The sequence below is a fragment of the Actinia tenebrosa genome, unplaced genomic scaffold (genome assembly GCF_029948245.1).
Source record: "Actinia tenebrosa isolate PJP-AT-01 unplaced genomic scaffold, QUT_ActTen_1.0 PGA_scaffold1__47_contigs__length_23844297, whole genome shotgun sequence".
Lineage (NCBI taxonomy): Eukaryota > Metazoa > Cnidaria > Anthozoa > Actiniaria > Actiniidae > Actinia > Actinia tenebrosa.
The window spans coordinates 10,448,035-10,472,000 of NW_028292578.1; the positions used below are offsets into that span (position 1 = coordinate 10,448,035).

The 23,966-nt window shown below is 34.1% G+C and overlaps 1 protein-coding gene across 6 annotated transcripts in view; it reads right to left on the reverse strand.

The window, feature by feature from the left end:
- LOC116295783 (serine/threonine-protein kinase MRCK beta) overlaps positions 1-23,801 on the reverse strand; it is a 41,405-nt gene extending 17,604 nt beyond the window's left edge. For all 6 annotated transcript variants that reach the window (XM_089033202.1, XM_089033200.1, XM_089033198.1 and 3 more), the window contains exons 1-37: positions 23,296-23,801; positions 23,116-23,207; positions 22,931-23,014; positions 19,933-20,028; positions 18,041-18,189; positions 15,681-15,774; positions 14,713-14,769; positions 14,364-14,507; positions 14,093-14,154; positions 13,828-13,928; positions 13,576-13,658; positions 13,020-13,099; positions 12,370-12,461; positions 11,741-11,827; positions 11,218-11,343; positions 10,674-10,757; positions 9,909-9,982; positions 9,596-9,770; positions 9,416-9,483; positions 8,385-8,456; positions 7,806-7,844; positions 7,329-7,402; positions 7,151-7,235; positions 6,395-6,451; positions 6,032-6,075; positions 5,727-5,832; positions 5,464-5,588; positions 5,043-5,148; positions 4,527-4,619; positions 4,046-4,107; positions 3,593-3,699; positions 2,488-2,552; positions 2,339-2,410; positions 1,872-1,925; positions 1,182-1,287; positions 449-520; positions 62-129 (exon numbers count right to left, since the gene is read on the reverse strand). In XM_089033202.1, the coding sequence (XP_088889328.1) occupies positions 62-129; positions 449-520; positions 1,182-1,287; positions 1,872-1,925; positions 2,339-2,410; positions 2,488-2,552; positions 3,593-3,699; positions 4,046-4,107; positions 4,527-4,619; positions 5,043-5,148; positions 5,464-5,588; positions 5,727-5,832; positions 6,032-6,075; positions 6,395-6,451; positions 7,151-7,235; positions 7,329-7,402; positions 7,806-7,844; positions 8,385-8,456; positions 9,416-9,483; positions 9,596-9,770; positions 9,909-9,982; positions 10,674-10,757; positions 11,218-11,343; positions 11,741-11,827; positions 12,370-12,461; positions 13,020-13,099; positions 13,576-13,658; positions 13,828-13,928; positions 14,093-14,154; positions 14,364-14,507; positions 14,713-14,769; positions 15,681-15,774; positions 18,041-18,189; positions 19,933-20,028; positions 22,931-23,014; positions 23,116-23,207; positions 23,296-23,476 (3,336 nt within the window). In that variant the 5' untranslated portion in view covers positions 23,477-23,801. The remainder of the gene's footprint in view (positions 1-61; positions 130-448; positions 521-1,181; positions 1,288-1,871; positions 1,926-2,338; positions 2,411-2,487; positions 2,553-3,592; positions 3,700-4,045; positions 4,108-4,526; positions 4,620-5,042; positions 5,149-5,463; positions 5,589-5,726; positions 5,833-6,031; positions 6,076-6,394; positions 6,452-7,150; positions 7,236-7,328; positions 7,403-7,805; positions 7,845-8,384; positions 8,457-9,415; positions 9,484-9,595; positions 9,771-9,908; positions 9,983-10,673; positions 10,758-11,217; positions 11,344-11,740; positions 11,828-12,369; positions 12,462-13,019; positions 13,100-13,575; positions 13,659-13,827; positions 13,929-14,092; positions 14,155-14,363; positions 14,508-14,712; positions 14,770-15,680; positions 15,775-18,040; positions 18,190-19,932; positions 20,029-22,930; positions 23,015-23,115; positions 23,208-23,295) is intronic.
- Positions 23,802-23,966: the final 165 nt, after the last annotated feature.

Sequence of the window (23,966 nt, forward strand, 5' to 3'; positions counted from 1 at the left end):
GGTGATTAATGATGATGATGATGAAGATGAAGTTGAAATAACATTGGATGTGTATACATACCCTAACAAAACCTTCGTATGCAGTGCCGATGCCCTTTTCTGGATCAATACCCAATGGTCTGCGATTAGCTATGGAAAAAAGTAATAAAGCTCAACAAAAAATAAGTTATCCAAATGAATGATGAATGTGCAGTCTGCATAAATCAATGAATGCGTCCCGGCGCTGCACCAAACGATGTAGTAGAAAGCCGAGACAAATTTTTGTTGCTTAACTAATTCACATGATTGTATTGACTAGGGTTGGACGAGACTTATCTAAGCAAATAAAGGAATTTTTTGTATGCTTTCTCAATGTTTGTGAAACCACCTACCAGGTACTTTGACATGACTATACAATATATATATCGCGCTTGAGAAAATGCGAAGTTATTCAAAATGAGCACGTTACCTTGACTTGGAGGACAAGGACAGACAGGAGGAGCCTGCTCCGTGCACGTTAAGTGGCATGAGAATCCACAGACTGCAAACAAATAAACAAACAACACTCAACCTTTTGCATGTTATCACAATCACAATCATCCGACCCAGGAATCTATCCAGTCTTCAATCAGCCGTTATCTCAAGATTGCGTGCGCATCCAACTTGACGGGCAACAAAATCGTACGAACGCAAATTCAGTAAAATTGAGAAGAAAGTTTTATATTTAAAGAGGAGAATAATCAATTTTATGAATAGTTATCGAAAAAAAAAATCATAGAAATGTATGATAATTGTCATTTAAAAGCTCCTGTTCTGGTATCGTGGCCCGTCAAGTCCCTAAATTTGGATGCGCACGCAACCCTTTGCTTGCTGTCAATAAAAATGATTACGTCACGTCTAGTGACACCCAATTCTAAAGAAAAGCAAATGAACACTGGTAACAATGGTAGACATTTTACCAATTTTCATATAATTACTAATGGATTGGTGGAAATTGAAAGCCAGATGAATTGGGTAGTTCTTGAAGATCCCTCAGAAAACAGGAAAAAGTAAAACTTACAAGCGGAATCGTCATCGCGACGAAGTAGGTTTTGGTGAACGTAAGGTTTTTGCATAACTGTAGATATAGAGTAGTATGTACTAACAGGAAAACATATTGGTTTATAAGGTACGCTCTTGATAATAATAATGAGGTAGTTTACCTTCACAGACCGATCCTTGTCTAACCACACCTATCATTAGAGATGTACACTGATTACACTTAGTTGGCGTTGTAAACGTTCGCACTGAAAACTTGTGAGAACGTGGCTGAAAAAAACAAAGACAAGGCTGTTAGATGAAATGATACATTTTATCATTGAAACCTAGAAAACCTGAAAATCACAATCCATTCATTCTTTTTAACCCTCTTGCTTTTTGCTTAACAACGTTTTGCTTAACAACTACACGAAATTCCAGCCTGAGGCCAAACAATGAAAATATTGACATAAATAACATTAAATGATAAAGAGAACAGAATAGACCCTTTTTAGCTTCGGCGTAATGTTTTTCCATTTCAGACCATGTGTCATTCCCTAATGTATCATTTCTTTGTTTAATGGTTGCACACGAGAAAACACATGAATATGGATACAACTCTAACAAGAGGTATTCTTAAATGCGAAAACATTAAGCCCAAGGTAAAAAGGTCTATATATTTTTTGCTTTGACTGCCAGGTTGAGAATAATTGCCAGGAGTATATGGACCACTTGCATGTGACGTCAAAGGAGCTCGATTTGGAGGACAAAATAATTACTGGAAACCTATCGGTTTGCCCTTCAAATTGAGCTGCATTCCAAAGTGCTGCAAGGGGTATATATCCCATAAGAGAACATCTGTAATAGAGACTTACTTGAGAAGCAAGTGATGATACTGATGACACGGAAGTGGTTCTCATAGAATAATTCTGCGGAAAAGCAATCAAGAAAAAGTGAGAGAAAAAAAAGAATATAAAGAGGATGCATGTTGGTCTTGGGTACAACGCTATGTACAGTATGGTGAGCAAAAAGTTTGACCGCAAGCTTGACCACAATTCAACATCCCAAACAGGTGACACCAATCCTTATTGAAAGGTGATAACTAGTAGAGTACTAGCGTGGACTGCGTCGGTATTTCTGAATAAAACAGCAGGGACTTGTAGATAAATTGGATCACCATAAGAAGCTTTGTGAAACTGACGTTTCGGACGTTAGTCCTTCATCGGAGTAAGTCAAAAAGGAATTACTTACAAAAGTAGGGCATTAAAAGTTAATTTAATAGTTTTACAAATCTTAGAGCACAGACATGCTTAAACAGGGTTAAACAGTGATCTCTACTTACATCAGAAGCATAACTAGAAACAGATCGTTGAGAACCTTGCCGCTGATGGGCAAATGCATCATTTTCGCTTTCCTGAAAAGCATAGATAATGATTCCTAAGGTGGAGATCTATGTTATGACATTGATTATAATAACATTGTCTATTATACCTCTGAAACGTTCTCAAGTCTTGAAGGAGAAGGTTGTTCTTTCAAGTAAGACAAGAATGGAAGATCTGTAGGCATAACAATATTTTATATTATTATATAATTACCAATGAAATATCTATTTTTCTCTATTTCGAAAAATTGATATCTTCACACGTGAAAATAACATTCACGTGTGAAAATAACACCATTGCGATGGCTATTCAAAAATACACGGAAAGAATTGCCTGAAAAAGCCAAAACATACTTTCATTGATAATTATATAATAAACAGAATATTACATGGCCGCTTGGAGATACGAAATTTATCTTCTCGTGTTGAAAATCTCTCACTCGTTCGCTGCGCTCACTCGTGAGAGATCTTTGCAACAATCGAAGATAAATTTCGTATCTCCGCGCGCCCATGTAATATCCTCTATTTAATTTATTTGTCAAACAACAATACTAACAATAATATTAATAATAATAATAATAATGATAATAATAATGACGATAAATAATGAAATTTGTTTGAACATGATAATGAAACATCTTCTAAAATAAATAGCCTTGATTGTGACTGATAATATGTATTATAAAATAACTGTTATGAATGTTGCGTCCTGATCGGTTTGGAGCGCGTGCTTTATGAGAGCACATTGCACGCGCGCGCACTTTCCGTTGCGTCATTCCTATTGTAATTTGTATTTTATAAAAGAAATAAAAAACTTGCTTGCTGTGCTGTGTGCAGTCATAAAGCACTTGGGGATTGGCAGAACACTCAAGAAGTGTCCAGAAGTACTCCGCTACGTGTCGTGCTTCTCCTAACACTTCTCTCGTGTTCTGCCAACCCCCGCGTGCTTTATGACAGCACACAGCACGCGCGCACGTTTTCTATTTCTTCATTACAGCACAATGCCCAAAAGTATGACTACATTTAATGTGATTGCATACATCTATGAACAGACTTTTGGCTACCAAATGAGCTCTTACACGTCTTATTTGGTAAAACCAGCCAGCTTTGCATTGAAATGCGTTGGTTTAGCATAGGAAAGCCATTGCATAGGAGTTTGCAAATAGAAGTTTGTAATAATCATAAGTGAAATTATCCTAGTCAATACCAACTCACCTCCTGCCTTGTGTGGTTCAGCTTGTCTCAGCTGTTCATTCTCTTTTTTCAGTTTTTGTATTTCCTCTTTCAAGAGGTTATAATTTGCTTCAGATTCAGCTAGTTTCCTACACAAAAAAGAGGATTTGTCATAATCTTTATGAAGCTGACACAAAAACGATTTCTGGTAATGTTAAAGAACTTTGCTTCCCAACAAACAAATTTCAAACTATTGTAACTTTGACCAGGAAAAAAATCGTTGATTTAGGATTCCTGGACAACTGAAAACATAACCAACCGAGCATTTTCCTGGCCAAATGCAGCCCAAGACTTCAGGGATCGAAAAAATGGTGTTTATGTACACTAAACTCAGTCCAATAAAGTTATATTATTCATTTTAGGATTTCCAAACAAGATTCCGAAAACATTTCCCTGACCATTTTCAATACATGAATACTTCTTATTTAAACTTACTTTTCAGTAGTGATCAGGATAGCTTTACTCTTGTTTAGTTCCTCTGACAGTTGTTGCTTTGCCTGTAAAGAAAAAACATTTTTGATGCAATCTTAGTACATTGTAGTTGCTTTAACCCTTGAGATTTATGTGGTTGTGTCCTCCACAGCAATCTCTCTCTTTGCATTTTTTCATCATCTTTTCTCTAGGCTTCCTGTCAGAACCCAAGGAAGAGGGAGGTTGAGGAAATTTGGAAATTTGGCATTTTATGTACGTTTTTGATTTCAGTTCCCCTAACAAAGGTGAAGTTGAAGGTTGCCTCACTTACTACAAGAGGGAGACAGCTACAGTGAAATTTCCCTGCTGCATTCAATTAAGTAGTAATGGATTAACTTAGCTTAAGTCCTGATGAACCAAACTTGGACTAATAACCCTCTAATCCAGTGACCTGATACCCAAATACCAGACAAAGTGCATGCATTAAGAAGCACATAGAACTCACCTGGATCTCAGCCTGCAGGTTGGACTGTAGAGTAAGGATCTCTTGCTTGTCTACTTTCTGTGATCTTCTCAATTGCCACTGGTTTTTCTCTCCCTATCATACAAGGTAGATATAAATTCTTATAACATTTGTAAATATATTTGATGTGGTTATTCTGAACACTGGACACCTATATATAAACCATAATCTATTTGCTAGAATTTTTGACTCGATGACACGTCAAAACGTCATCTATAATACATGCGATTACTGAATGCTATAGTTAGATGTATTAATACGACTCTTCTTATTTGTGTTATGATATCAAGTACATAAAACAATTCTAAGCACAGATCATGAAATAGTTTATTATACTATTTAGAAGAAAAAAAACAAAGCTGCCTTATCGAACTTGTGCAGGTGCTGAATCATACTATATTTTCAATGTTGGGGACTTGACAGGATTATCTGATGCCCCTTAGAGTTGATGCAAGAATTGATCAGAAAGAAATGTTTAAATATGAAATAAATACTCACTCTTGGAAGGCTAGAATACCCAGATGCTTTGAGTCCCTCTAACTCCTCAGTCATTTTGCTGGCCAAAGCCTGAAGGTAACCTCTGGCTTCCTTCTCATCACTCACCCTGTACACCGATAAAGAAGCAAACAAAAATTTAACCTGATGAATCTTACTACTGAACAGCAAAATGAAAGTATTGAAAGAAAAGTGAAAGGAAGGTAAATGAGTCATGTGCAATGATATAAATGTGAAAGGGTCCAAGATTGAAGATCCAGAAGGTGACAAACAATAACTTAGGGAGGGGGTGACATAAGGCTTTCCAGACCCAGCTCCTATGAGTTTTGTTTTATAAAGGAAATACAATGCAATACACTCCAAATATTCCAATCCCTTGAAAATCCCTCCTGAAGATGTATGTAATATTTAACCACATTCTTACCACTGGATTATCTCAGTAATCTGAGCCTCCCAGTGCGCTACAGCATCTTTCTTTTCACTGCTTTCTCTCAGCTCCTCTTCAAGTCGACGCTGTGAGGCAGAGCCTTTCTCTAGGGCTTGTGACAACTAAATAGTAAGCAATCATCAGTGAAGTGTGCTCAATGTTCACAATATTTTGCTCAAATTTGCAGCCTGCAAATCTCAAATATAATATGTATATATTCATGTTCTTGGATAGATTCAGATTGTTTGAGGATCACATACCTTGTCCACTTCAGCTTGAAGTTTCTTGTTTTCTTCTTTCAAAAGTTTTCTTTCCCGTTCATTCTTTCTGTTCATCTCTAAAGTCATTTCGTGCTGCTCTCTTTGACTGTTTTTGAAAATTAAAGTATAAAAATATTCTATATTTAGCTGCTTAAATGTGGTTAAATGTAATCTAGGCAAGGTTAAAACCGATTCCTGCTGGTGGATGGTTACCATGGTTACCTCCATCACCATGGACTGCCATGCCCATCATGGTGGTATTATCTCTGAAGTTTAATTATACTGATATTTTTTTGCTTATTTACCTGTCCAGTCTCGTTTCATTGATTTTAGAACTCAAAGAAGCAACCTATAAATCATTAAACATAAAGATTCAAAGTTAGGAATAACATGTCTTAGGTTCTTGAGCTAAAACAGTTTTCAATAATATGCAGGCATCCATATTCTTGCTCCAGTGAGAATGTCCACAAAATTGAATACTGTAGTAGATGTTTCTTACTGTCAATCAAAACTACTGTTACTCAGTAACTGTTGTAAGCCCTTTTGATTGGCAGCAGCAAAACTTCCATATCCAACATTTGCAAGTTCAAAGCAGTAGAGTTAAATTTTAAGAACATTGAAAAATGGAAATTTCCTAGACTCAGGATGTGAAAAGACAATGTGCTTACCTCATTCTGAAGAGCCTGTCGGCTTGTTTCAGAATCCATTAGTTTTTCATTTAACTCCTATTAACATTGTTCAAGAAGCACAGTGACTTAGTATGCTACATATTGATAAATTTTAGAGACCTCAGATTACACTAGTGGTACATCATGGCACCCAACTATTAGGTTACAGGAATTCTTAAGGGAAAGTGGGAGGGGGTAGCAGGGTATATATATTATTACATTTTTGTGATTCCAAAAGGGATATAAGATTTCCACAGGAAATACGCATTTCCACAAAAACAGTTACTAAACAATGAATATCGGAAATCAATGCTGTCTAGCTAATACTTTTATACTCTTCAAATTAAATTAAATTAAATTTAAATTAAATAAAGAGATCCAAGAAATAGAAGTAATAAATAAGTAATAAATATACTGGAATGGGTTCAAAACAATGCAACATCATTCTCAGGTTTAAAATATAGAACATAGAAACTGTGACTGAAAGGTATTCTGGGAAATAACATGATCATCTTATGACATATTCATTTGAGATTAAAAACAGTTGACAAGAAACATGTGTTAAAAGCGTTCATGCTTTCTTTCAATGCAACTATTCATGAACATTACACAAGCTATATCTAATCAACATACTTCCCATGTACATGTATCATTTTTGACTCTGCTTTTATATTCTATTTTTAAACCCCAAGTCTAAAACTTTATTACTTTAATGGGGAATGTCAGGTTAATAAAAATTAATGCATCAATTCTTACCTTGACTTCAGATGAATTTTTAAATTTGATCTGTTGAATGGTCTCTTCACTTTCCAGCTTTAGCCGATCAATATCAGCTTTGAGTCTGGAATTAATGTAGTTGATTAATCAATACCTTATAATTTATTTTAAATAATTTAAAAATAATTGACAGCAAAAGTCTATATTATGTACTTACTTGGAAATCTCTTGTTGTTGTTCTTCAGCTGTTGTGTCAGATGGGAAAGGTCGTCCAAGGCTCCTTTGCCTGGCCTATTAAGAGGTTAAAAGACATTCTTCTTAGTAAATGGTTGTACATCAAGGCAACAATTATGAACTAAAATTTAGCACATGGCATCTAAAAAGTACCAATGACATTTTTAAAACTTAAATCAGAAAAGACAGCTTGAGCAGCTAGCAACCATCAACATCTGTTGTAGCATCACAGAGAAACTTTTATTAATGGTTAATAGTAGCATTAAAGGAAAAACTCACACAAAAAAACAAACAAAACAAAACAAAAAAATAAATAAATAAAGAGAGAGAAAAAAGGAATTTTTGAATAGATTTTGATGTTGGCAAAAGGAGTGAGTTTACTATTTAAAATAATATAAAACTACATATCAAACACAACAAAATAAATAAATAAATAAATAAACAAAAATGCATCATTCACCTTAAGATATTCAATCTCTTCTTCAAGCTGTTTGGAATACTGGAAAATAAGAAAGGCATTCCATTATTTAGTCCTAAAATGTAATTAAGTTGATAAGACAATGAGAAGTATAGACTGTGATATTTCATGGTTACTAATAACAAAAGCATTGTGATGATAAAATCACATATATTTTTAATCAAAAGACTGGAAATAAATGGCCACACATTGGCAGCAGGAAAAGGTGGAGAAAGGAAAAGGGTCAGAACATTTTTTGATCATGTGATAAGGAAGAGTTACCACATGACCAAGGAATCGAAAGAAAAGGATATTTTAATCATATAAAAACTAGTGTGAGCTGCGTCGGTGTTTCTAATGAAACAGTAATGATAAAAGGGTAAATTATACACCGTAAAAAGATGAAAAAACTTACTGAAGTTTTGGACACTAGTCCTTCAAGTAAAAGAGTAGAGGAAGTATAGGAAGATGACATAATTTTCAGCCCTTTGGTTGAAATTCTCACTACTCCTGCTGTCATAAATAACCTGATAAACTAGTTAAGCTTAGAATAAAATAGAAACAAAAACTATGATTCCATACCTGATCACTTCTTAGTCTTAGTTTCTTTTCTCTGTTTGCATCAGAAGTCAGCTCTTCCACTTGGGTATTTAGCTGGTCAAGATGAAACAAATTTCTTTAGTTAATATCACAAATACATGGATCCCAATAAAATTATACCAATCAATTTATAAATACAAGTGAAAAAAACAGCAGTGAAAGCATTTAAAGTAATTTCCTTGTTTTGTACTGCACATTTTTCTGCGCATGCAACTAAAAGCATGGGACTAACATGAAACTAAATGAGGAACATGTTCAAAGCCAATTTTCACTTTTTCTCTTTTTTGAGTAGAGAAATTGTGATTTTTATCTGACTCGCCCCAGTCTTCACTCGGAAAAGTGTCCGGTTTCAACTATTTTGAAATGTTTTTTTCAAGTTAAACCAAAAGTGAGAATGTTGACCCCCATTTTTTATTTCAGATTTTTGATTAATGCAATACTCGAAGGAAAGTTTATTGGATAGATTTTGAAATATTTTGATGGGAATAGTTGACATGTGCAATTTTGTTCGTTTGTAGAGCCGCACATACCTGCATTTTTCACAAATAGTTCAAAAATCATAGTCATCTAATTACTTTGATGGATTTAATAGTTTAGATTATCTAGTAAACTTCGAGGTATAAGTACGTTTTGTTTTATAAAAGTACTTTTAACTGTGAATAAAAGTTCTTGATTACAGCTTCTGGTTGCTACCGCATTTCACTATAAAAACCATAAATTGGCATATTTGGAGAGCATCTAGCGAAAAAACGAGAATGGTGACCCCATCTTTTCGTTGCAGTTTTTAAAAGTCCATAACATAATAAATGTCCATGCAAATTTCAGGACAAACTTATTGGCAAAATTTCTTTCAAGGGAATTACCTTCATGCATGCCAAAGCCAATAGGATTTTATAAGTTGAGAAACACTTCTAGTCTTATACATGTGGAGTTAATGCTAGATGCTCTATCTTACCAATGTGATAAAAGTATATATTATTTTATTCAATGCATAACTGAAAGTCTTTATCTACCTCTCTTCTCTTGCGATCAGCATTCCTCACTTCCAGACGCAGGCTGTCCAGCTTCTGTAGAGAACTCTCTGGCAGTTGAAAACATGAAAAGTTAGTATTGGTAAGCCAGAAAGAAAACTATATAATGTAACTCTCTCTTAATATCACACTTAGATGGCTTACAGTTCTTAGTTCACATACCTAACTCCTCTTCTTTTTCTCTGACAGTTCTTGATAGTTTGGTCTTCTGAGACCTCATGTCTGCTAGTTTATCGTTCAACTCACTGAACTCAGCCATGGCCAGTTTTCTTTGATTCTGGGCTTCTTTAAGTTCTTTTTGCTGTGAGGCAATTTTTTCATTAGCTTCTTGCAACACCTGGGGAAAAAGAGATATGTCTCAGAATAAAAAGGTTGTGAAGAGGGGAATTGTTTGAAATGGATGAGTGGAGTGTAAGGAGAGTTGAGATCTAATACCGTAAAGGAAACGATGCAGTTCTTATATTCTAATACATACTCTTTCCAGATCTTCTTTCTCTATCTTGATTCCTCTATTCTCTCTCTCCAGTGATCTGACCTTGGCGTTTATGTCTACCAAATAAAAAGGAAAAATTATTAGCTTGGGACTCAACTTCGCGACCCAGACACAACTCTGATGAATGACTAACGTCTATAAACATCAGTAAAGTTCCAAAAATTTGAATGTGAAAATCAAATTCCAGGCAGGATTCAAATGCATGATCTTCTGTTTCCTACCCTGGTCCTCTAACCACTGAGCTTCTGAAATTCATGGTGGGGCGCGAGGCCTAGATGGAATTTCAGTTCACTCTTCATTCTAAAGATCCTTGATCCAACAACTGAGATGCATGTGGGTGTCTTTGTGCTAGGTAATTTTGTAAATTATGTAAATGATGTTTCACAATTTATGTGAGCTAATTTATGGCAGAAAAAAATCCAAGCTCCAGGTGGGATTTGGGCATGTGACCTTTTTCGTTACAAATGCTTTGACTTTCTTTCTTAATTTTTTGTTTTATTTTGACACACCCATGTAGTCCCAAACTAGTTTCCACTAGTCATTGTCAGTCAATCGTTTTTTATTACTTATACTATAAATATTGACACTGCACAATAGAAAATTAATACAAGAGAAAAGTAAATGCTACTCAAAATAACTATAAAGCTAATCTAGTTGAGTAACAATATCCAAAGAATATTTCTGCATGTAAATCGTTGGACATTATTACAAGGTTAAATTTCAGTGTATTTGGTATGTATGCTTTACCTTCCTGTTTGGATTCCAGATCTTTTCTTGTGTTTATGGCTTCATTCAATTCCTTTTCAAGCTCCATGGTTTGGGCCTCATCATCTGATTGAGTAAAGTAGAATAATTCAAACGAGGAATCTAGAATCCAAATTTTCCCTTATCTAATGTTTTCACTCTGAGAATCAAATTTACAGTGGACCAAAGGAGCTTATAAATAACAAAATAAAATAAATAAATAAATAAATAAATGGGATTTAACAGTGGCATTTCTACAGAGTAGCTATTCATCCACTGTAATTTCAATTGGAAGTTAGGAGTTGATTTTTGCGGAGGGAAAAAAGCCAGAGAACCTAGAAAACCCTAAAAGCACAGGAGAGAACCAACAAACAACTCTACTCACATACGACACCGAGCTCAGCGGGTCTCGAACCCGGGTCGCATTGGTGAAAGACATGCGCTCTCACCACTAAGCCACCCATGCTTCCCGTGCTTATGAGTACGATTGTACAAGAAAGGAAATAATGTCAAGCGAGACCAAGTAGTAGCTATTTGTGGCACTAACCTAAGATCTTCTTTTTGAGAGCAGCAGTTTCTTCTTTCAGTCTTCTCACTTCTAATGCATCAACTTGGTCTTTTCCTGATTCATTACTTATGACAGCAGACTGCTCATGGACAAGCTTGGTAGATTCTACAAGTATAAAAAATGAGGAAATTAATGATGGAGTAAAAAGGAAGGAAATCTTTTTAGCGTTGAGTGTTATAAATAACGAATGTTGTGCATAGGAAATGAATGTCATGGAAAAGTTTTTTAATAAGTTGACCCTATTTTTATTAAAAAAATTTTTTTTGGAAGTAATGGAAAAAATATCGCTCTGGGATCCTCATGAATTACCCTACATTTCATATTCCGGCTGCGTTACCAGGGTGGTTGGTCCTTGTAGTGTAGTGGTTAACACATCAGACTGGAATACCGAAGACGTGGGTTCGATTCCTGCCAAGGGCATTAGATATTTTTCTCTTATTCTTCCTATTTCATTACTCACCCGAACGCATAATTTATTACTACTATACTAGGTCTTTTATACCTTGAAGTTTTCTAGCAAGATCACTTTTCTCTCTTTCCATTCTTTGGATTCTTCTTTCATATGCTTCAACTGAGAGGGAACTTGGTGCTAAAAAAATATACTAAAATCATTAGATCAAATTTTAAACAAGCATTATCTTTTTGCAATATGTACACTATGAGTGGCCGTGTTGTATACAACCACGAGGTGTAGCGTAGCCTGATACAACACGGACACAAATACTGTATATGACTTATCAAACGTCTAGGTTAGTTCCTTTGTGTTTCACTAAAATTTTCAAAATTAAAGTGAATCTAGCCAAGAAAATCCAACTTAAAGTTTATGCAAATGAACACAGTTTTGTATCAGATTTACAACACTCTTCACGGTCGTGATTTCTGTTGTGTTTTGCTCATGAATTATTAATGAGTTTGATAAGTGTATAAAGAACATTATCCTTATCTTTTAATAAAATTGCTATGTGAAAATGATGGACTAATATTAAACTTTAAAATATTTTACAGGCCAAATTACTCTTATCCAACTATTAAAATTAACCTTTGGGCTGATCAAAGTTGGGGCACCACTAAATCTCAATTCAAATTAGCCTTTAGGTCAGAGTGAGCAAAGTAGGTAGTAAGTACGCTTACCATTGCCAGGTACTGGGCGTAGAGTAACATCACCACTACCCTTTTCTTTATTATTCTTGTTTATTAGATCTTTTGCTCTATCAGACATAGTGCTGTGGAATGGAGAATTTGTAAACCTCTTTAGCTTGGATGTATATTTTCCCATTTTCGACCATGTGTCCTTCTTTTTTAGAATTAAAATTCTTTGTTTAAGTTGCATTATTCATGTCACTCTTTTCTCATGTGTAACCATTAAACAAAGGAATAATACTACAGGGAATGACACGGGGGATGACACAGGGTTTGAAATAGGAAAAATGTTATGCCCAAGCTTTTTTTAAAAATTTAAACATACATTCAAGGGGGTGGGGACATTATCAATCATCCACTTTTTGCAGGGCTTTAAGTAATGGCTGATTATAATCGCTGGCCAAATATGTTTTAGCATTGTTTCTGTCTCAACGTTACCGGTCAAAATGACAAGGAAGGCAAAGGTTTGACTGGACAAGTTTCAGTTCTGGCCAGACATTGTTTAATCATATTGGTCAGTTTAAATTAGGGCTTAACTTGTGCTTCAATGTCCTCAGATTTACAAAGTAAGAGCCATGCCCCCCCCCCCCCCCCACCACACACTGCCAATGATCCACCATTGATATTATCTTGTTTCTCACCTTCCTTCAGTGTAAGTGAAACCAATGAAAGGGAGATGATGACCAGTAAATGGAGACATGGATGAAGGTCTGTTGGCCTCCTGAGAATCAAAGAAAAATGAAACTTATGGTAAGTCCATGTGAACCAAAAGTGACTGGGTAAAGAAAATAAAGTAAATAAATGGGAATGATCACAGTAAATATCAATGAAAAGTTCAAGTTAGGTGAATAAAAAACAAATAGAAAATGAAGGATAATGAAAAGAAGAAAAAGAAAACTACAATCAGCAAATAAGATGATTACACCCTTATGCTTAATTTCTAATGTCATGGAAATATTTGCAAATTTTTGCTCTAAAATTTATTCCCAGATAATATAAACCTCCCTCCCTGTTATCAATCTTGTTTTGCCTAACAATGGCTGGCAGATGAGCATTTGTCCATTTCACATTGCTATGGGAAGGGAGCAACTTGTAGGAGAAGAATGGCTTCTCAATAGGACTATGCTAGGTCAAGGTATTTTTTTTTTGCTGATTTTAGGTGTTTTGTTTTTTACTTAAAAGACATAATGATCTTACATTTGCTCTGGATTCTTCAATGTCAACATCAAAATTTGATGTATCATCTGGACTGTTGACTTCTGGGATGTATGGCGGAGTCACTAAGAATAGAAAGAAAAAAACTATAGTAAATACTTTCCTAAGAAAAGATATGTTTAAATAATATATCATATTACACGTATCATATGTATAGATCTCTGAGGCATTTAAGATGTCAAGCCATAAAAGAAACCTGCCTTTCAACTGGTACAGTAGTTATGATTTACTTACTATAATGAATATTGTCCCAATCAATGCCTTCAAAGAAGGAGTGATTTTTGAAATCCTCTAGACCATTTTGGCCAAACCTCTGGCATGCTTTGCAACATAACCTAAAATAATATGAAGAATTTTATCAAAAAATACTTATGGTGAACAAACACACACAAAAATAAATCTTGTAGTCATTGTTGTAAAAGATTAATTAAGTGCAAAATCTAAATTCATGTCACAATAATGAGATAGCCAAAAGCCATGCTGGATGACTATACTATACCTTTGCATTAAGTCCTTAGCATTATTAGACACTTCAACATCAGAGGGATAGTTGAACTTTCCCTAGCAAAAAAAAAAATTATCAATACAATATAATATCTTTTAACACCTTAAGTAAACACTCCCCAAAATAGGGACTCAACCAGTGATCCAACCCTTAAGAACCCACAGTAATGAAAGGTGAATTCTTTACTTTTGTGCCACTCAATTTTCCGACATCAATCTTGAAGAGAAACATTATAGTCACATGAACATTATGCTCCTAATCTTACTGTGTGTGCCATGATCTTGCTGTATGTCTCCAATAGAGATTCTGCATAGAAAGGTGTTTCTCCAAAGAGCATTTCATACATGCAGACACCAAGTGACCACCAGTCACACTCTACACCATACTTGCCCTTTCCATCCTCCATGGCCTACAAACAGATCACAGTGGATACAGAGATTAAAAATAAAAAAATATAAGTGGAGTCCCATAATCCTGAAACTCCTAGGGGCAGTGAAAAGGTTCATAATAACAGGGGCGAAATATTGTAGTGAGCAAGTCCACAGGACACTGCAAGCTTTGAACTTGAGGCTCATAGCTTTTGACAGTCAAAACTGCTTTAGTTTGTAACTTACCTGAAGGATTTCAGGAGATATGTAATCTGGTGTACCAACAGCTACTGATGAACAAACCTAACACACAAGCAACAACAACAACAAAAATGTTTTATAATAACAGATATTTTAAAAGCCTAAAGGTCCGCTTAGGGACTTAATGTGCATAGCTTGTGGTTAGAATTGTTTTATGGTATCTTTTCTTCAATACTGAGTATAAAACTGGAGATAATTTGATTATAAAATACAAAGAAATGTATGGAGCAATATCGTGTGTTGAGCGTATGACGTCACATACTAAAATATAATACTTCCCGCCTGAATGTCAGGAAAAAACTTTAACAAGTGATTATTGGACCTTTAAGGGTTATTCAAAACCTCCAATATCGGACTGGACGGGATTTCAAGTCCGCGCAGTTAGTTCCAGTCCTCGGCTAAGCCTCAGACTTGAACCTATTGCTTAGACTTGAAATCCCGTCCAGTCCTCATTGTCGGCTCTGAAATATTACTTCCAGTAAAGTTTCAGCTAAATGAAAACTGGAATGACTTTTGTGCTAGTCCTCCTTTAATTCTTGGGTTTCTTCACAATAAAATGTTTATGTAATGTTTCATTTACTAGAGACCTTAACTCCAATCTCAATACCTCACAGACAAAATAAAAGGTATTTTTAAAGAGATTTGAATTCTTTGGTTCCTTTTACTAGATATAGATACTATTTTTAAGAATTAACATTGCCCCCCTGATGGTCATGTTTAGAATATGAGATGGCATTTAGATATGACAATCTCTTTTATCTGATGGTAATCTTAAGCTTTGTAGAACTAAGTATCAAGTATGTATTGTCCATAAAAAGATGTCTTGATTTAAGGCACTTAATTAATTAAGAATATGGTGGCTGTAAAGAAGTAATAATAATAATGGATTTTATTTAAACATAATAATAAATTACATTACAGGGTAATGCCGCTTTAGTGATTAAAAGACTTACAGTCCCATCTTTTGCAAGCTTTTGACAGGAGCCAAAGTCTGCTAATCTGATGTGTCCACTAATATCTAGAAGTACATTGTCAGGCTTGACATCTCTGTTGGAACATTAAAAGCAATTTGATTTAGCAAAACAAATACAGCAAACTTTCATAGATAATATGAATATAGTCCTATCTAATGCTATTTTAATTAGACCAGCTGGCACAGTAGTCAAGTAGAGAAAATACTGAACATCATTTACTGTAACTACATTTTTCTGTGTTTTACATTATCTGTTGTAAATGTATACAGTTATTTGTTGAATGCTGCATACATGTACTAAATACTGCATACTGAATAGCACAATGCAGGTTTACCTAAAATGTAAACAAAACCATTCTGTACTTAATAAAATAGAATATTTTTGATACATTATCTAAAGCATGTATATTTAACCTGAATTGGGCTTCCTAAAGACTGCTATTATCTGGCACGATGACATGAGTTGCTATTCACTATACACTTTTCAGTATTCACTATTCAACATTTTTGGAAATAGCTGTATTCATGAAACAGTGAACAAATAGGTTTATCTTTTCATTGCCTTTTAATAGTCAATAAATGAAATAACTGACAATATAACTTTTATTTATATGATCGATAACGAAGTCCTTGTATGATATAGAACATGGCAGCTCTTATCATCTAATGTGTTCACTTGCAAACACCTGTTATGTTCAATATAGGATTTTAAAGACAACTGACATGGTCCTTTTAGAAACACTTTAGGTAACTTTTAAAAGCCTTTATTTTTTTCATTTTCATTCACAAACCATAGCTTATCTAAAAATAATGAGGATGTACGATTTAAAAAAATCAGTTATGGTATTGTCCTTTCCTTTGATTGACTTGAGTATTAGTCAATACAATGGGCCCGAAACACCATGACTGCTTTAATTGATTGTTGTTATCATCATCATCATAACAACAATTCTTTAGTGCTGCATATTCATATTAATATCTATATATTTTCAGTCACAAATACCACTTTATATGGCACACAATAGTATAATTCATGCAACACACACAGGGTGTTAGAGGGTAGATCAAGGAATTTCTGAAAGGGGGTTCCAAATTTATACAAAGTAAAACCCGTTGAACCTTTTCACAAACACTCAATCTATCCTTCCCTTTGTTCACATATTTAAAATAAATTTCTACAAAAATAATAAAATTTACTTCAAACGTGTGGCAAGACTAAATTATAGGATAAAACAAGGTATAGGTAACTGTGCCTATGCATTGATGCAAGAACAGTGGTGACCTTGCAATGATAGAGACTTGTGTATAATTGTCCAAGGCATTAAAAAAGGTCTCTGCCCTTGCAAGGTCACCACTACTCTCACTTTTACTCCGATGAAGGCCTAGCATCCGAAACGTCAGTAAGTTTTTCATTTTTTCATCTTTTCATGGTGTATGATTTACCTTTTTATCATTACTGTTTCATTAGAAACAACGACGCAGCTCACATTAGTTTTTAGCTAGTAATCCCTTCTTTTCACTACTCTCACCATGATGCAAAGGTATGGTTATCTTTCAACAGGGAACTATTGAGCTTCAGGTATGAAAGGGGGTTCGCACCTCCCAACCCTTTGCATGCCCAGTTTGGGCACCACACCTAGTAAAGGATATCCATGCAATTGAATCTATACAACGAAGAGCGTCACGCATCGCACTTGGTCAAAAACGACAAGAGATGGCATATGAAGACAGATGTAAGATACTCAAATGGAACTCTTTGCAACTTAGAAGGGAATTCCTCTCTCTAGTTGAGTGCTATAAGATTGTACACAAGATGAACGGTCTAGATTTCAGTGACTATTTTGAACTTTGTAAAAGTACGAAAACGAGAGCTAATCACCAATTTAAAATACAGACCAAATCTGCTAGAGTAAATTGTTACAAATATTCTTTTTTTGTGCGAATAATCAAATCTTGGAATGATCTTCCTAATAACGTAGTAAATCATACAGATGAACCCAACGTAAATAAATTTAAAACAAGACTTAAGAAACACATGAACATTTTTTGAAGTTAGTATTGTACATATATATATATATATATATATATATTATTAGTTCTTAAAATTATTTATTTATTTTAAATTAGGGGACTTATATAGGGCTAACCTCAATGTCTTCCTTTTCAAAATATGTAATCTGCATTTTTGAATAAAGTATTATTAAAAACCCTCCCCCATATTGACACAACACCCAGACAACTCCAGCACTACATAATGGATATACATACTGCATTATCAAGTTAATCAATTAATGACAATTACCTAGAAAATATATTTAGTTTTACTTTAGTTGTCCTCACCTATGGACATATTCCATTTTATGTATAGCAGATACTGCAAGTACTACTTCAGCAACATAGAACTTAGATAACTCCTCTGGAAGGTGGTCTTCATATTTACTGAGTAAGGTGAGTAGGTCACCTCCACTATAGTAGTCCATCACAAAGTACTGAAATAGAAAATAATTGGTGGATGAAAATAGACATAATCCCTCCATTAGTTGCCTGACTAACTGTATTTATATTAAAGTATGGAGAGATACTCAGGTAGTAGAAATGTTTTTAAATAAAAACAATAGGAAATTGCTGCTTGTGTCTGTAATAACTGCAAGGCACTCAAATAGCAAGAAAAACACATTGATTAGTGTTTCTAAAGTGTGCAGTGTATTATACCAATATAGTAGTATAGAGATATATATGTGCAAATTTTATATTAAGAGAGAATTCTTTTCGTATTCAAGCAGTGAGCGCCAAAAACTATTTACTTGAAGAAAGGGTGTTGTACAAGGTTAAAATCTCGTTATTCAGAAAGTTTACCTTGTTTGGAAGTGGAGATGACCGATGAAAGTGGAATCAAAGTGTTAACCCAAAGCAAAAATTTTATTCAAAAATGAGATTTAGGCCTTCATTTGCTTATTTCCCATATATTTTCTATAAAAAAGCCTGACAAAGCAACATTCTAACACAAATGCTACAAAACATCTTTGTACAATTGAAAATACCACTTCAAACAGGCATTCAAAACTCATACGAAAGTCTAGTCTTTGGCGCTTTTTGCCATTATTGCTCATTATTGAAAACAATTTCCTCTTACTAACAAAAAAATATGAATTGAAACCAAAATAACAAGACATATTTAGAGCAGGAAGAAGAAAGAAATGGCCAGCTTACAAACTCAACGTGCTATGTAATTATTGAAGTAGCTAATTAACATTGTTCAATCATCAGATTTGACAAGCTGTCAATATCACTCAATCAAATATTTTCATTTTTACTTTTGCTTAAATTATAGTCAATCTTAATTTTCACTTTAATACAAATTCTTGAAACTTAAAATATTTTTTGACCATAATGTCCTGAAATATTTTTGCTATAACCTAATCAAATCAGCAATAGCTGTGAATAATTATTTTTTAGATGCTTGCACAACATATTACATCACTAAAGTGATTCTTATTTTCATTGTTATCAGTAAGCCTTTTTAATTCTCTAACACCTAAGTCAAAGGGGGTTTTTATTACTCAAGATTATTTAATTGACTCTTTAACAAATTTCACTTTTTAGTTCCAAAAATTTTTTAAATTTCTTCTTATTTCTCTGTTTTTTTATTTGAGAGTAAAAATACTTAAGATGTCAAAGACATCAATGTTTTAATATCCTGGAAAAGAAAAAAAAAACATTTCAAGATCTGAAGACAAAACACACTAGATTTATGACCTTATTTTCAAAACAATTGAAGCTGTACTTTAAATATTCTTTCTCTTTAGAATTATCACATCTTTATCAAAACTAAGTTCGCTTATGGTCTAGTATATATTAGTCATTTTAAAAAACTAAATAATCTTTTTGAAATCTTAATTTCCATAGACACCTTTATTGATGAAACTTTTTATTTTCTGTTGGCCAAAAGGTTATGTTGAATATTAAAAATGTGTTGTGGGTGCTTCTTGGTTAAATGTTTTTTTTTGAGCCTTGATTTTTTATGAGAAAGTTAGCTTGAGGGGGAAAATACATCTTAAATTAAATATTGCTTGATGGACCAATGGCTATTGAGTGTCTGCAAATATTGAATGACTATTTCTGCTGACCTAACAAAGGTCATTTGAACCAAGACATGTTAACTAATAAAGGTGTGACAGAAAAGATTTTACCATATTACAATATTCAACACAGTGTTCCATTGGCCAGCTTACCAGATAATCATCATCTTGGAAAGAATAATGTAAAGTAGTTATCCATCGTCTATCACCATATACCAAGACGTCTCTTTCTTCTCTGAAGCATGCCGTCTGAAAGACAACAACAACATACTTAATGTTTTTAGATCCACACATGTTAAAGATTCAAGGTCTCTGAAATAATATTATTAGCAGTAAAACAATCATGTGCTGAAGATGTGACCAGACATATACACTGTAGTATAATTAGATAAAGGTTATATAATTTCTTTTCTGTCCCACATTTGGAATCACAATCTGATCAATAAAGTAATTTGAGATTTTAATGTTTGAAGAGACCTGTTCAGTTCTCAAGGAGTAACCTATACATGAAGTAATATCAAAAAAATTGTTGCTAGTATAAAGAAAAAAGGTAGTTTTTCAGATGTGAATATAAAACTCATCAAAGCAGATAAACTTTTTCATCTAATACAAGACACAATAAATTAGATACCAAATATCAGACCATAAAAAATGCATTTAATGATACTGTAATGAAATATCTCTCATAATTTGTCAATTAAAATATGAGATACAAAATGTTTTGGCCTTCTCAAGAAGCCTACAATCAAAATAAAGAATGTGGACAAAGATTGTAAGCAAAATATAAATGAATGATGAGTCAGTATTTCATTTTGAGAACAGGAAGTCAAATAGTTGGAGCAAACCAACTAATGGTTTTCTTTTCTTTTCTTTTTTTTGACTGATAAGGTGTGCTGCAATTAACTTTAATTTATAAATCATGAACAAAACTTGCTGATATTATTTTACATACAGTAATGCACAATCATAACCATGTAATTTATATGGTGAAGGCACATTGTTATTGCTACTAGAAATTAAATGATTTGAACTGAAAATAACTTTGTCTCAATACTAACCTAACAAATACTCCTAATTCAAATGAAAGAATTACTTATTTACAGTTTATATATTAGGAACATAAAAATGAATACCCAAGATTCATAAAAATACAATGTGACAAAGTATTACAAAAAAAACACTTCTCTAATCCATCATTAGGTAGCGCTGGAATACTCATTGTATATTGTTTGATTATAGGCAATGGTATATCCAGGCACCAGAAACATTGATAAAAAAAGAGCTCAACAGATCTGATCCTTTAACCCAGACAAAAACAAGGGCTACCTGTCTAAAATAAGACTTCAAAAAAAATTAATGTCATCGTTATATATAAATATAACTAGGACTGCTGGTGGATCTATGACATTTAAAGTGCCTAGGCTATGGAATTATTTCTTTGAATTTGTATTATGAACAAATGAAAAAAGAAGCCTTTACATTAAGATCCAAGGAGGAAGATGACGAAGTAGAATAAAGAAACAAATGACTAATTAAGCTGGTCATGACTTAGAATTAGCATTTCATGGTCTTAGCTAAGGCTTGACGCCATTATCAGACATCACAAAGAAGTACAGTGAATAAAGTACTTTTAGTAATAATTATTAAACAGGATACGGTAGACAAAATAACCATGAAATATAATATTATGAGACTGGTGTAGTCAGATACAGCATTTCTTGGAATTTGACTTCTTATTAGCCAGGGAAAATAAACCGTGAATATTTACCACAGGAAGTAATGTTATTATCAAATAAACACAGATTCCAATCAAGAGCTTAACATTATTGCTTGGAATTTGTATGATGAAGAGGTGAAACCCGTTTTTAACATTATGGAACAGAACAATAAGATTCTAGAATGTGTGAAGCCAAGTAAATGGGTTTAGTCAAACAATATTGTAAATAAATGACCCATTGAGGCGAAACCTTGAACAGATTGTAACTTCCTTTTAAAGAAAGGTATTCTCATTACAAGCCACAAAATTGACAGATTCAACAGGTTAAACTGTATTTTGCATCTGTGATGTATGCCAAGGGTAGAAAAGCTAACTCAAAGAATAAAATGATGAAGAAAATATGTCTATGACAACTGTTGGACCAAAGAAAATTCTCAATATCCAGCAGTTTATAATTTCTAGAACTGTCTTGACCCCATCTGTGTGTATATATGTGTACACTGTATATATTATACACTTCAAAACCAAAAAATACAAGCTAAAACAGCTTATATCTTGCCATTGGAAAATCCACAAGAAAGCCATTCAAATTCACAAGAAACTTCATTGAGAAGAAGAGTGACAGAAATGTCATAAAATAACTATATCTTCCCTTGGTTTACTTTGTAACAAGTTTTGGATCCTTTATTGACAGGTTTTAATTTTGTTGATGTGTTCGTAGGAATGAATAAAATTTAAAGTGCACGAAAGCTAAATCAAAAAAAATACTGATCAGGACAACAGAATTTAGCTTCGACTTCAAAGACTAAAATGAACTACGTTTGAGATTTGATTTAACCTTGTCAAAACCGTTTAAAATAATTGATAAATATTCAACGCAGCAAATCACGAATCTAAAAATTATGTAAGACTAAATATCGAAATATTCCAAAAGGTAAATCTTTTTGTAGTAGGGCGACATTTTTGTATTGTAAAGCTACTTTGAAAATCTTTGTAGGGCTTGACACAGGAAGATAGTTCTTTTCAGTAATAATAAATGAAGTATTTTTTATTACATTTGAAAGAAAGACCCCATTGCCGGCCCCGTAAATGAGAAGAGAATGAATCCATGCTGTGAATCATTTCAACCTTTCCGACGTCTGCAGGCATTTTATAAGAAGCACAAAACAGAAGTATTTAGGAAGAGAATGTTATGGAGTGTTTTGGTAGGGATGATATTTTGCCACCTCAATGAATTGTCAAATATTTCATGCCGAAGTTAGCGTGATTACAAAGAACCAGAGACGTAGACGCGCTATAAATAATTTCATCGTCGGTTCAAAACCGGTACACAATACCAGGACTGCGTCTTACAAAAAGTATAAAGCGTAAACATATATGTATGACAAGGAGAGTCATTTTTTCTTGGCGTTTTCCAGCAAAGCTTGCACTCACCTCGGCTCTCTTGAGCATTTCCCATTTGTTAAGGGTTTTCATAGCGTAAATTCTGTCAGTAGATTTGAGTCTTACCACAGTTACCTGTTGCAGAAGACAGAGTTAAAGCAAAGCTATCAAGCAGTTGTCATTTTGAAGTAGTAGTTAACATAACTAAAGAATAACGTGAAGTTCTGAGACTTTACCTCGCCAAATGCCCCTTTCCCTATCAAACTAAGGGGCTCAAAGTCTTCTCGGTGCAGTCGCAGTTGCTTGGTTTTTGTAGCCACGGGCTTGACTGCGAAGCAAAACAAAGCGATCAGCCTCGAAGGGACATAGCAAGTCTCTCTAAATCTAGAAACTACAGAGATTGAAAGCTATCTTACCATATTCAATGAATTCGGATATATTCTTATCTCGACGGAGGGTAGAGTTGCAACACTCATCGTACAGCAATAGCAATACATCAAGCAAAGTTTCAAGACTGTAGGAGCCATTTTCACTACTACCGTAGGTAAAAAGCTGGTCGAGCTGCTTCAAACGTTCTCTAACTGGATCAGAAGCCATATCTTCTTTTGTCTACGCAGTAATTAAAGAGTCGTAGAGCTGGGCGGACTACCAGACCTACTATACACATTCTTTACACAGGCTTTCTTCCGAGTACTGGTTAACACACATCACGACCTAAACAGTCCTCGAAAAATTCCACGGCTGCCACAAAATATATGTAATTTCCTTAGGCGACTTCTCTCATTTGAGACTGACGGACTTCAATCTTGGCCTTGGAGTAATCAGCGCCTGAGTTTAACCAATCTTTTACTGGTGTTCTTTTACAACAACAATGCTCCGAATCGAAAAATTCAGGAAGATGGCCGCTCGTGCTTGCAGGGATTCTTGGGTAAGCCAAGCCTACATTCCAAATACGTCATGTTTTAAAAACAGACCTTTGCATTGTGGGTACACATCAGACATCGCTTAATTCCTCAATCCAGTCGGACTTTTGGAATAAAATTTGGGAATAGAAATAAAATGTGAAAAAAGGAATGATGTTGAAGGG